Source organism: Archocentrus centrarchus, chromosome 19 (assembly GCF_007364275.1).
Source record: "Archocentrus centrarchus isolate MPI-CPG fArcCen1 chromosome 19, fArcCen1, whole genome shotgun sequence".
Lineage (NCBI taxonomy): Eukaryota > Metazoa > Chordata > Actinopteri > Cichliformes > Cichlidae > Archocentrus > Archocentrus centrarchus.
Window position 1 is genome coordinate 20,966,276 of NC_044364.1, and position 14,698 is coordinate 20,980,973.

The 14,698-nt window shown below is 43.1% G+C and overlaps 1 protein-coding gene across 1 annotated transcript in view; it reads left to right on the forward strand.

Annotated features, from left to right (window-relative positions):
* The window catches only part of LOC115798914 (uncharacterized), a 36,159-nt gene that overhangs the window by 15,900 nt on the left and 5,561 nt on the right, over window positions 1-14,698 (forward strand). Inside the window, exon 6 of the mRNA XM_030755928.1 lies at window positions 4,504-4,653. Within this exon, the coding sequence (XP_030611788.1) occupies window positions 4,504-4,653 (150 nt within the window). The remainder of the gene's footprint in view (window positions 1-4,503; window positions 4,654-14,698) is intronic.

Sequence of the window (14,698 nt, forward strand, 5' to 3'; positions counted from 1 at the left end):
AGAGTTGAGCAGACGGATGGCTTGTGGGTAAAAACTCTTCTTCAACCTTTCAGTCTTAGTCCTCAGGCAGCGGTAACGCCGGCCTGATGGGAGCAGGGAGAAGAGAGAGTGTCCGGGGTGGCTGGGCTGTTTTAGGATCTTCATGGCCCTCAGCCTGCACTGCTTGGTGTAAATGTCCTGCAGGTTGGGGAGGGTGGTTCTGATGGTCCGTTCAGCTGAACGAACCACCCTTTTTAGGGCCATGAAGTCCTGCTTGGTGCAGTTTCCCATCCAGGTGGTGATGCTCCCACGCATGATGCTCTCGATGGTGCAGGTGTAAAAGTTCCTGAGCACCTTGAGTGGGAGCTTGAAGTCTCTCAGCCGCCTGAGGAGGTAGAGACGCTGTCTGGCCTTCTTCACAGTGATGTTTATGTGATGAGTCCAGGACAGGTCCTGTGAGATGGTCACTCCCAGGTATTTGAAAGTGTCCACTCTTTCCACCTCAGCACCACTGATGACAAGTGGATGGTAGTCCCTCTGCTGCTTCCTGCTGAAGTCCACAATCAGTTCCTTCGTTTTGCTGACGTTGAGCAGGAGGTGGTTCTCCTGGCACCAGTTCTCCAGGCGGGAGACCTCTCTCCTGTAGGCTGTCTCCTCATTGTGGGAGATTAGTCCCACAACAGCAGTGTCGTCAGCAAACTTGATGATGACGTTGGACTCTGACGTGGCCTCGCAGTCATGGGTGTACAGTGAGTACAGCAGAGGGCTGAGCACCCAGCCTTGGGGGGATCCAGTGTTGAGGGTGAGGGAGGATGAGGTGAGGTGACCCACTCGTACCACCTGTGGTCTGCTGGTCAGGAAGCTGTGAACCCACCTGCACAGGGATGGGCCCAGGCCCAGGTCCAGCAGCTTAGAGACCAGCCTGGAGGGAACTATGGTGTTGAATGCTGAGCTGTAATCTACAAACAGCACTCTCACATAGTTCCCCTTACCAGTGTCTATGTGTGAAAGGGTCTTGTGGAAGAGGAAGGATATGGCGTCATCTGTGGATCTGTCTGGCCGGTATGCAAACTGTAGTGGGTCGAGGGTGGTGGGCAGTGAGGAGGTGATGAATGTCTTGATGAGTCTCTCAAAACACTTCATCACCACAGAGGTGAGTGCTATGGGCCTGAAGTCATTGGGGCTGCTGGGGTGTGGTTTCTTTGGGACAGGGACTATGATGGACTTTTTAAAGCAGGTGGGAATCACACACAGTTTCAGTGAGAGGTTGAATATCAGTGTAAACACAGGTGCCAGCTGGTCAGCGCAGGTCTTAAGGACACGTCCACTAATACCGTCTGGTCCAGCCGCTTTCCTGGTGTTTACACGTCTAAACGCCCTCCTCACGTCGCGCTCCATCACAGTGAGTCTTGCACTTGCAGTCCTCCCAAGAGGCTGGAGCTGTGCAGTCCCACTGACGAATCCGGAGACTGCAGCTAAGGTTGGCGCCTGACCGTCCTCACCCTGGAAACAGAATTTGGTGCAGGTATTGCCCGGGCCCTGGTCATCCCTAACCTGGGAGCAAGGACGGGTGGAGGGTGCTGAGTCTCAGTTGAAGCCCTGGATGGAGCAATAGTCTCTGGAAATATTGGTAAGGTAATATTAGCAGTCTCTAGCGAGTGGAGCAGCAGACGCTATAGATGTTGGTTTATTTACAGAACACACAGGCCCAGAATTAGCTGGCCGGGACATATTTATAGTCTTTAACTGGCTAGGCTGAATCACACAAATCTGAGTTTTCTTTCAAAATTGGCAGATTGAGGAACACAAAATTCCACTTCTGATTCAGAAAACAAAACACAGTCAATATTGGAACCAGGTACTCCACACAAAGTCAAGTGAGCTGGCTTAGATGCAATAAATTCATCTAGAATATTGGTTGACACAGAAGGAAGACACTCTACCCTGAACCCTGTCTTAAAATTATCCGGCTCATGAATAGAACATACAGTTTTCCTTTGATCAGGCTCAAAAACAGTGCATTCAGTGTAAACAGTGTCTGGCTCATCTGCACACTCATTTTTATTATTCACTGGCAAAGAGACACAGCACACATTTGCGCTGTATGTGGACACAGAAACACCAAACATTTCAGTGTTTACCGGCTCAGAAACAAAATTCTCAGTCTTAGAACACTGAGGACCAGGAACGCGTCTCTCTCTGTAGTTGCTCTGCCCCAGAGGAAGCACAAAGAAAAGAGGCAGTTTCACTCACTTCAGAGATGGGGTCTGCAGAGCCAGTAGGTGCAGGCTGGAGAATAGCCTCTAACTGTGGTGAGGAACACTGATGGTGACAGCCCCACTTCCTCCAGGAAGAGGGGGAGTTGTGGAGCAGGGGCAGAGGCAGAGGATGCCTCCAACGGCCTGCATGGTGCTGTTGAGGCGGAGGAGCTGAGCGGCGCTGTTGAGGAGAGGATGTGAGTGGGATGGGATTCGTATACCCCAGACAAATGACTCCAGTGGAGTGAGGCCACAGGTGTCAGGTGTCTGATTCCATTCCTCTGTGGCCAAAAGTGAGGCTTTCCTCCCTGAGGGGATGGCGAAGCTGGCGAAGAGCCGACTGGCTATGGTGGCGAGGAACTGGCAGGCTGTCGAACTAGTGAGTGGGTGGCTGGTGGCAGTGGTAATGTGGAGGAGTGAAGGAGGGAATGAGCCAATTCTTGCACCTGTAATGCTTCCCTCATAGTGGTCAAAAGAGTGTACAGCCTGGAAGCATTTGGAATCTGGAATGATTGTGGGTTCCTTTGTATAATGTCATCCATGGCAGCTAGTCCGAGAGTCTTTAAATCAGAGGACTCATAGATGCAGTTGGCAATCATGTAGAGCCTTTCAGTCTCTTCACTGAATTCCCCCGTAAAAAGGGTCTGCTGGGTCCATGCTGGTCAGTTCAGTCCATTACAGTTACAGTTCAGTCTGTTACAGTCAGCGGTAGAGGATAAAGAATTAAAGTGGCACTGAAGACAAAAAGGTCCAACCTGGTACTAGCAAAGCGTAACTAATGAAGTGCCCAGTTAGTGTTTGATACTGTATGTAATATACTGCAGTGATGTAGTATATAATACTGCAAGTAGCAAAGTGCAGTGATGCAGTAATACTGAGATGTAGTATTCCACACTGCAGCATATGTCTTGCAGGCTGATTGCACGCTATAAATATGAACTGCACACTATTAAAATGTGCTTTGATCTCAACTAAATTCATAATTTCAGGAGCGTTTGTGAGCATCGTGCTGCATCAAATATCCTTACACAGATGTTTTATTGTCACTGCGATGCTGCTGTCAACAGATTTAGGTCAGTGTTTCCTGAAAGGAGCACAAACTTGTGGAGGCGTACTGATCTGCTGAAGTATAACCATGCCACACATACACAGATCTGCATCAAAAGTGTAAATACATTAAACTTAAGTTAAGCCACACTAGCGTCAGGCGGTTATAATGATCGATTGTGGAAGGCTCCATTCCTTTTAAGAGTTTTCAGTGATGACAGACTGAGGGTTTGTTGAAAGAAACATCTTTCTTTGCCTTCCATGGCAATTCTTTCCATTTTTTTTCTCTATATCGTTGAAGCCTGCACAAATCTGAAAATGTATTTATTTACTTCTCAGCCAATTGCTTCTTTTGATTTATCAAGTTAGATTCAGACTCTTCTTATGCTGAATGTACAGCTCTGGTAATTTTCTCATTTCAGTGTTAGTGAAATTTTTTTCTGTTGCTTTGATCTTTCGTAGTGGTTGCAAATAAAATAACAAATTAGTACGATGGGCCATGCTTCTGGACAACAGCCAAACACACATTTGTGTTTACATAAATGTGCATCACTATGACAAGGCAGAGTTAAGATGAGGCCGGAATATGATTGGTACAAACAACAAAAAAATTTATTCTAAAAATCGCTCTTCAAATGTCAGATTTAAGAGTTAGAACCAGGTTTGGTAAAGATCATCTGGTAAAAATGGCCCATGATGCTTCATGTATTCTGAGGCTAAATATCAGTGAAACTTTAGGTGTGACGTTTGTCCTAAGAGTGACGTTTTCTGAAGGTTGGGACAGTGAAACAGTGGATGTTTCCTGAAAGAGATGAATGGAGTCTCAGAGAGTGAATCTTATTTTTATCTGGTGCTTGTTGAAGTTTGATTTTCACAGACAGAACTGTGCCATCTGAAATTATTGCTCACACTCTGTCAGCTTTCTGGTTTATTGATTGGAAAGTTCAGTTTTGTCACTGAACTCTCACATAAAAGCTCTTCTTAGCTCTTCTTCCTCCTGAATTCAGTTCAATTCAATTTTATTTATGTAGTGCCAAATCACAACATCGGTCAGCACAAGGTGTTTTATACAATAATGAGCTACAATAATAAGATTTTATTCAAGGTGAGCTTCAATAAAATCTATTTTTTGCTAACCAGACAAAGCAAAAAAACACCTGAGTGGTCAGTTTTAAGGCTCAGAGTCTCCTCTGAAGCATCTTTGTTATTCTGTGTCCAGGTCACATTAGAAAAGACCACACAAAGACCAGAGACGCTGAGCCTGAAGACTCCTCTTCCTCATCCTCCCACTCTCCCTCGCTCCCACAGCACCTCATCTCTTTGCCTCCACTCCCTCTGCCTCTCCTCACAGCTCCTCCTCCTCCATCAGGTGAGTCTGATTTTTCTCCTCATTAAGTCATGTATGTATTGGTTCTCTATCAGTAACAGATTAAGGAATGATACAAGTTTGTTGCTTTCATTTAAGTAACAGAAAACAAATCAATCATTTCACAAGTTGCACATTGATCACATGGTAAAGTCACTTCCTGATCAGAATGCTGTTTGTTTCCTGTTGTGTTTTCTGTCCTTGATCAGAGTAAATTCAAACAAATAATTGATCTTATGTTTGTGGACCAATAAGATTCTGATTCATAGCAGCTACTTTTGGTTCCGAAACGTTGATGGGATATAGATCCTATTTTGGTGCTTGGTTTAGCTGCAGTTGTGCTGGTTCTGGTTCCATGTTGTAGTTCTGATTGGGTAGACATCTGTAGGTATGATGATGCTGAACAGCTTGATATGTGTCTCCTCCTCAGGCTGCATCCATCTGTTTTTCAGCTCCGTGTCACTTCTATTCTGTATTTTTCATTTTGCTCATTAAAATACAGCCTTACTCGATTTGACGCTGAGGATCTGTTCTGGTTTCCTGCAGCAGCGAGACAAATCTGCAGCTCAGCGTGTCATTATTGAAAATAAAGTAACTAACAGCAGCACAGACTCAAAACAGATAATAAACAGCAGCAGGGAGTCCGACGTCCAGTGAGGAGTATGAAAACAATATATTTTTCCACAGTTTTTATTCTCACATCAGGTAGATTCAGATGTGCTCCTGAGTGCAGCATTTCTTTTTTTACCTTTACTGCTTTAGTCCATTAAAAAAAATGGTAATAATTCAAAAGAGTTAAGCCCTTACCCTTTAAAGACAATTTAATTTTCAGACTTGTTCAAATGTTTGTATTCTTATACATTTCACTGTGTGTGTTACTGTGCTCTGCTGCTTCGTGGAAAATAAAAGATTCATCAGCTTTTATAAAATGTAAAGGAGCTCATTACAGAGCCGTGTCTTTCAGCCTGAAACTGTGTGTGTGTGTGTGTGTGTGTGTGTGTGTGTGTGTGTGTGTGTGTGTGTGTGTGTGTGTGTGTGTGTGTGTGTGTGTGCGATTTCTCAAAGGCATTGTTTAATCTGCTTCCCACAATCCCTTTCTCCTGTGAGCCAGTCGTGTGCGCATCCATCTCCATATTTACTATTATGTGCAGTGTTATGTCAGCTGGTTCATTATAGGATTCTCTAAACTTCATCAGGTTCTTCATCAGGCCCGTCTTCTGTGGAACCAGTTCCTAGTTTGGATTTGGGACCCTCACTGCTTTTAAAATTAGTCTTAAAACTTTCCTTTTTGATAAAGTTTATACACTATATTGCCAAATGTATTCACTCACCTATCCAAATCATTGAATTCAGGTGTTCCAGTCACTTCCATGGCCACATGTGTATAAACCAAGCACCTAGGCATGCAGACTGCTTCTACCAACATTAGTGAAAGAATGGGTCACTCTCAGGAGCTCAGTGAATTCCAGTGGGGAGCTGTGATAGGATGATACCTGTGCAGCAAGTCCAGTCATGAAATTTCCTCACTACTAAATATTCCACAGTCAGTTGTTAGTGGGATATAACAAAGTGGAAACAATTGGGCAGCACCAGCCACAAAGTGGTAGGCTACATAAAATGACAGAGTGGGGTCAGCAGATGCTGAGGCTCACAGTGTGCAGAGGTCACCAACTTTCTGCAGAGTCAATCACAGAACTCAGCTCAAGAACAGTGCGCAGAGAGCTTCATGGAATGGGTTTCCATGGCCAAGCATCCAAGCCTTACATCATCAAGCACAACGCAAAGCATTGGATGCAGTGGTGTAAAGCACGCCTCTACTGGACTCTGGAGCAGTGTAGACGTGTTCTCTGGAGTGGCAAATCAAGTTTGGTGGAGGGGGGATGTGGTGTTGTTTTTCTGGTGCTGGGCCCGGCCCCTTAGTGCCAGTGAAAGGAACTCTTAATGCTTCAGCATACCAAGACATTTTGGATAACTTCAGGCTCCTGGCTTTGTGGGAACAGTTTGGGGATGGCTCCTTCCTGTTCCAACATGACTGCACACCAGTGCACAACGCAGGTCCATAAAGACATGGATGAACCAATGTGGTGTGGAAGCACTTGACTGGCCTGCACAGAGTCCTGACCTCCACCCAATAGAACACCTTTGGGATGAAATAGAGCGGAGACTGTGAGCCAGGCCTTCTCATTAAACATCAGTGTTTGACCTCACAAATGTTATTCTGGAGGAATTGCCAAAAATTCCCATTAACACACCCCTAAACCTTGTGGAAAGCTTTCCCAAAAGAGTTGAACCTGTTATAGCTGCAAAGAGTGGGCCAACATCATATTAAACGCTATGGATTAAAAATGGGATGTCACTCAAGTTCATTTGTGTTTGATAATATTATCAGACTGTATCTAGCAGGACACATTCGAAGCTTTTTTAAGAGAACAAGCTCTAAATCTAACAAAGTATAACAAAAGATGTTGTCTGAGTAGGATAAATTAATGGCCTCCAGAGCCACCATCTGGGGTCATGGGACGCCACAAGTCACCTTCAGAGGTTCCATGTCCATGCCCACGCAGGTCACGGGTGTTTGGTGGAGTGACGTAATCAATATTAGGCAGGTGTGTTTAATGTTGTGGCTTATCGGTTGTAAATACCAGTGTTCCGGTAACTGTTGGTGTTTCAGAGCTAAAGCTTTTTCTAGACATGAACTGATGAACGAGTTTCCTGCTTCTCTCTGCAGGTGACCCCGCTAAAGCCCCGCCCACTACCTGGTAGTATACAGTGGAAAACAGAAACACTGAAATCCCCAGTAAACACACAAACACACACGCACGCACAGATGCACACACACACACACACACACACACACACACACACACACACACACACACACACACGCAGAATGTTTGTCAGTAAACCTACTGATCTCTGCTGTGTTCAGAAGCAGTTTGATAAAGGGACTCTATAAACTGAGAACAGAGGTTTACTGAGCACACGCGCGCACACACACATACAAACACACACACACACACACACACATACACAGTTCTCCAGAGTGTAATTGGGTATTTTCAGGAGGACAGCTCATAGCTCATCTTTACAGCATTCTGCTTTATATTGCAGACACACACACAAACACACACACACAGATTGTGTGTAATTGGCTGAGCTCGGTCTGTATTGATAACCAGCTGATTGATTGAAGAACCTAAAATTTAGGTAATTGGCCACAGGAGCCATTAAAAAGCTGTGTGTGTGTGTGTGTGTGTGTGTGTGTGTGTGTGTGTGTGTGTGTGTGTGTGTGTGTGTGTTACAGTTATTGAACTGTTTGTATCTGGATATTGAACATTGGGTTTCTGTGAATAAACTGAAACACATTTTGTTGAAATCAAACTGATTTGAGATCAGTAGGAAGGATTATTGATCATTTTGAATCAAGCTGCAGAGCACTGATTGGTTCCTCCTTTGAAGGTCATGTTCAGACATGAATGTCATGGCGCCATGGCGAGCACAGTGTGACCTTCAGCTGTTCTTTGGCTGGATCGCAGACAGGATGAAACCTCAGCTTCACAACGGGACACACTATCAGGACTTGCTTCAGCCTGTTACAGACATGTTAAACAGTACCTGAAGCCACAGACAGACACAGTGAAATCAGTTTGGCTGTGGTTGGCTGTGATGTACTGTTATATTTCAAAGACATGTTACAGATGTGTGACACATGTGTTACAGGCACATCTGATATAGTCACAGGCATGTAAAACAGGACTGAGTGCTGATGTTTGGTTGCGTCCCATCTTATCGTCTCTTCCAGCTGATTAATAAATGAAAGACATGCATGAATAAAACATGAGAGAAAAGGTGAAACTGCTGCACTTTTAAATTTTTAATACAAATTCATCGACTTCCTGTTTAGTTCTGACTGAAATAAATATCAAACTGGAACTCCAGGCTGCTGGCTCCAATCATGATTTTGGGTTGTTGATCAATCAGGTGTGGTCTGAGTGTTCAGTCAGGTGACTGCTGTGATCATGTGACATTCTAACTTTCCTGCTCCGCAGAGGATTAACCCCTCAGACTCCATCACTGCTCTTTAATGAGATTATCAGGACCACAGCATTGTCCTCTCCCCTCCTCCTCTTCTTCTCCTCTCTGGTCCTCTACCCCTGCTCCTTGTCACCTCCTTTTTCTCTCTCCCTGCTGCCTAATTCTCCTTCTCTTCATTTTATTTTCCTCTCATAGTTCACTTCGGGACGTCATAAATTATCCTGACCGACTTTCTGTTTTTCAGAATAAAATTAGCAATCACCCTCTGCATTTATAACTGCAACACACACATACACAAATGCACACACCTACATACAGAAGCACGCACACACACACACACACAAAGAAACACACTCAATTTAGTGAATAATTTCACAGCAGGTTTGCTCATTACACAAGACCAGACTGGATATCACTGATTAGACACACACACACACACACACACACACACACACACACACACACACACGCGCGCGCACACACACACACACACACACACACACACACACACATGTAAACAGTGCCCCGTGGGGACCTCATTTTGCACCTGGAAAAAAGGCATCTTGTCGGGACTCCAATTTTATAGTGAAATACAGGCATGGCTATGCCTCAGGAATTTTTTGGATGTCCGAAATCTCACTGAAATGTATCAAATTTAGACTTGAGGTTTTCAGTCAGATTATATCAGGGTTTTCTATCCCAGTAGGGACACTTAACCATGTGCCTATTGATATGCAGCCATGTTGCATATCAATAGGCATATAGGGATGGTTTTCGGTGCTGTCACTTGGTGTTGGCTCTCACTGCGGCATTGTATCACTTCCTGTTCAGACAGCAAAACACCACAGTGGTGTTACTTAGCGCAGCTAGTAGCTTAGCTCTTAGCCGACTCACTAGCAGCATGGCTTCTTCTCCTGTCCCTCCTGCACTTTCCTGCTCTGGGTGTCACATGTTTAGTTACTCCTCGGCCTCCTTTAGCAGTAATGGTACTTGTAATAAATGTAGTCTGTTTGTTTTCTCCACTCGGCGAAACACCTGCTGAGGAACAAACTCTGGTTATTGGCGACTTTGTGTTGAGAAACGTGAAGCTAGAGACACCAGCGACCATAGTCAAATGTCTTCTAGGGGTCAGAGCAGGCAACATTCATAGAAATTTGAAACTGCTGGCTAAGGCAAGGTTGGTAAGATCGTTAGTCACGTTGGCGGTAATGACACCCGGTTACGCCAATCGGAGGTCACTAAAATTAATATTGACTCGGTGTGTAACTTTGCAAAAACAATGTCGGACTCTGTAGTTTTCTCTGGGCCCCTCCCCAATCAGACCAGGAGCGACATGTTTAGCTGCATGTTCTCCTTGAATGGCTGGCTGTCTGAGTGGTGTCCAAAAAACAAAGTGGGCTTCATAGATAATTGTTTCTGGGGAAAACCTGGTCTTGTTAGAAGAGACAGCATCCATCCCACTTTGGATGGAACAGCTCTCATTTCTAGAAATCGGGCCAAATTTATTAACCCTCCGAAAACCTGACTACCCAGGGTTGAGACCAGGAAACAGAGTTGCAGTCTTACACTCCTCTCTGCAGCTTCTCTCCTCCTGCCATCCCCCCAAAACCCCATCCCCATAGAGTCGGTGCCTGCAAAAAACTATTTAAGCATAAAAATTCAAAAACAATAAATCATATAGCTTCATCAACTGCACCAAAGGATAAAACAATTAAATGTGGATTATTAAACATTAGGTCTCTCTCTTCCAAGTCCCTGTTAGTAAATGATTTAATAATTGATCAACATATTGATTTATTCTGCCTTACAGAAACCTGGTTACAGCAGGATGAGTATGTTAGTTTAAACGAATCAGCACCCCCGACTCACAGTAACTGTCAGAATGCTTGAAGCACAGGTCGAGGAGGAGTATTCAATTCCAGCTTATTAATTAATCAAAGACCCAGACAAAGTTTTAATTCTTTTGAAAGCTTGCCTCTTAGTCTTGTCCACCCTAATTGGGAAAATCAAAAACCTGTTTTATTTGTTATTATCTATCACCCACCTGGTCCTTACTCAGAGTTTCTGTCTGATTTCTCTGACTTTTTATCTGATTTAGTGTTCAGTTCAGATCAAATATTTATAGCGGGTGATTTTAACATCCATGTAGATGCTGAAAATGACAGCCTCAACACTGCATTTATAATCTATTATTAGATTCAACTGGCTTCTCTCAAAATGTAAAAGAGCCCACCCACCACTTTAATCATACTGTGGATCTTATCCTGACATATGGCATAGAAACTGAAGACTTAACAGTATTTCCTGAAAGCCCCCGCCTGTCTGATCATTTCTTAGTAACATTTACATTTACTTTAATGGATTACACAGCTGGGGGAAATACAGTTTTATTACAGTAGAAGTCTTTCTGAAAGTGCTGTAACTAAGTTTAAGGATCTAATTCCTTCATTATTATGCTCTTCAGTGCCATGTGCCAATACAGTGCAGAGCAGCTACCTAAACTCTGCTCCCAGTGAGGTCGATTATGTCGTCAATAGTTTTATATCCTCACTGCGTACGACTTTGGATACTGTGGCTCATCTGAAAAGGAAAGCTTCAAATCAGAAGTGCCTGACTCTATGGTATAATTCACAAACGCAAAGTTAAAGCAGATAACCCGTAAACTGGAGAGGGAATGGTGTCTCACTAAATTAGAAGATGCTCATTTAGCCTGGAAAAAGAGTTTGTTGCTCTATTAAAAAAGCCCTCCGTGAAGCTAGGACATCTTACTACTCATCATTAATTGAAGAAAATAAGAACAACGCCAGGTTTTTATTTCAGCACTGTAGCCAGGCTGACAGAGTCAGAGCTCTGTAGAGCCGAGTATTCCTTTCACTTTAAGTAGTAGTGACTTCATGGATTTCTTTACAAATAAAATTTTAGATATTAGAGAAAAAATTATTCATAACCATCTCAAAGATTTATCTTCATGTTCGGCTGCTCTCAGCACGACTGGTATTTGTTTAGACTCTTTCGCTCCAGTTGATTTTTCAGTTAATTTCAATAGTTACTTCCTCCAAACCAGCAACATGTTTATTAGATCCCATTCCTCCTAGACTGTTCAAAGACATCTTTCACATTATTGATGCTTCTATCTTAAAAATGATCAATCTGTCTTTATTAGTTGGCTATGTACCACAGGCCTTCAAGGTGGCTGTAATTAAATCACTACTTAAAAAGCCATCACTTGACCCAGTTGTCTTAGCTAATTATAGGCCAATCTCCAACCTTCCTTTTCTCTTAAAGATTCTTGAAAGAATAGTTGTAAAACAGCTAACTGGTCATCTTCAGAGGAATGGTTTATTTGAAGAGTTTCAGTCAGGTTTCAGAATTCATCACAGTACAGAAACAGCATTAGTGAAGGTTACAAATGATCTTCTTACAGCCTCTGACAAGGGACTCATCTCTGTTCTTGTCCTGTTGGATCTCAGTGCAGCTTTTGTTACTGTGGACCATAACATTTTATTACAGAGATTAGAGCATGCCATAGGTATTAAAGGTACTGCACTGCAGTGGTTTGAATCATATTTATCTAATGACTCCAATTTGTTCATGTAAATGGGGAGTCTTCTTTACACACTAAGGTTAATTATGGAGTTCCACAGGGTTCTGTGCTAGGACCAATTCTATTTACATTATACATGCTTCCCTTAGGCAGTATTATTAGAACGCATTGCATCAATTTTCATTGTTATGCAGATGATACTCAGCGTTACCTATCAATGAAGCCAGATCACATCAATTAGTTAAACTGCAGGAATGTCTTAAAGACATAAAGGCCTGGATGACCTCTAATTTCCTGCTTCTAAATTCAGATAAAACTGAAATTCTTCTACTCGGCCCCACAAATCTTAGAAACATGTTGTCAAACCAGATACTTACTCTGGATGGCATTACTTTGGCCTCCAGTACCACTGTGAGAAATCTTGGAGTCATTTTTGACCAGGATATGTCCTTCAATGCACATATTTAAAAAATATGTAGGACTGATTTTTTTGCATTTGCGCAATATTTCTAAAATTAGAAACATCCTTTTCATGCATTTATTACTTCTAGGGTGGACTATTGTAATTCATTATTATCGGGCTGTCCTAAAAGCTCCCTAAAAAGCATTCAGCTGATCCAAAATGCTGCGGCTAGAGTACTGACAGGGACTAGAAAGAGAGAGCAGGTTTCTCCCATATTTGCTTCTCTTCATTGGCTGATAAACCTAGAATAGAATTTAAAATCCTTCTCCTCACCTACAAAGTCTTGAATAATCAGGCCCCATCTTATCTCAAAAACCTTATAGTCCCATATCACCCAAATAGAGCACTTCGCTCTCAGACTACTGGCTTACTTGTGGTTCCTAGGATACGTAAGAGTAGAATGGGAGGCAGAGAGTTCATACTAACCCACTTGGAAGAACTCATGAAAACAGCTAAAAAACTGCATGACGCTGGAAGCGATGGGTGTCATCCGACCATAGAAAGGATCTCTAGGACAGGCTAAAAGTATTCAAACTCACAATTCCCAAACTTGTCTCAAGGAAAGCTGACTTTGTACAATAGAAGATGAAAGAAGACAGAAGATTAACAGGCCTTGCCTGAGAAATATTCCTGTAGCACCCATTAGATGGAAGCCAACAACCCTCCCCAGAAATAAACATGAGTTCCATATATGGCAGAAGGACTAGGAAGCTCTGTAGAGTCAAGGTGAGCCAATGGGTTCCAGTATGGATGAAAAGATCACCCGAGACCTCAGACTCACTAAGTATGCTACAGCAGAAGACATTTACCATGTGCTTGAGAACTAGTATGGAAACAAAACTACTATTGAAATTGTGGAACCACAGGTCTGTGTTTATACACCACTCTGCATTTAATCATTTGTTATTATTAATCTCTGGCTCTCTTCCACATTCACTCAGACTCAATGTCCTCAGCCTTCCTCAGAATGTTGTTGAAGTTCTGCTGGAGGTAGGAGTTGAAGATCTCATGGACTGGGGTCTCTGCCAGGTGTTCCCAGCTCAACCTCACTATATGTTTAGGTGCGCCAGGTCTGTCCAGCATCCTCCCCCGCCACCTGATACAACTCACCACCAGGTGGTGATCAGCAGACAGCTCCTCTCTTCAACCAAGTGTCCATAACATATGACGGCAGATCTGATGATAACATTTTGGAATCATATCATCAGTGACCTAGGGTGACCTTGGTCACGCATAAAAATCCTTACTTCAAACACGGTGTTCGTTATGGACAAACATTCATTTGCACTAAGTCTAATAACAGAACATCACTCGGGTTCAGATTAGGCAGGCTGTTCCTCCCAATCACACCCCTCCAGGTCTCATTATGATTGTCTTTTATTTATTTATTTGTTTACATGAGATCAAAACAAACATGCCAGTTTTGTTTAATTTAATGAAATTATGCTGAGTAATAAACAGAAATTCTACAAAGGCAGACCTGGGGTCACATCCGGCCTCTTGGGCATCCCTGTCCAGCCCGCATGAGGCCAATCATAAATTACAATATAAATTAAAAAAAAAAAAAATCAATATCATGCGTGAAATACAACTGTGCTGCTTTTATTTTGAAAAGCATTACGTTCACGTTCTTTCCAGATGTGAGCTGTCAGTGAAGGTGAACAGCGACATGTGATGCTAGCCAGGTCACCCTAAAGATGTCAGCTCAAGCTAAGAAAAGAAAAGTTGATAACAAATGCCGTGTTTTCAACAAGACGTGGAGTGCAAAGTATTTCTTTACAGAAATTAAAGGTAAAGCCGTGTGGTACAGAAGTCGCTGTGTTTAAAGATTATAATTTGAATCACCACTACATGACCAAGCATGAGGATGAATACAGAAATCTGTCTGATGAAGAGCGCGTGAGGGAGTCTGCTGCATTGCTAGCAAAACTGCTGGAAACTCTGAGCTTCAGCTGAAGAACAGAGTGGCCGACTTTCACTTTTTTTCTGGCTTTGGATGAGAGCTG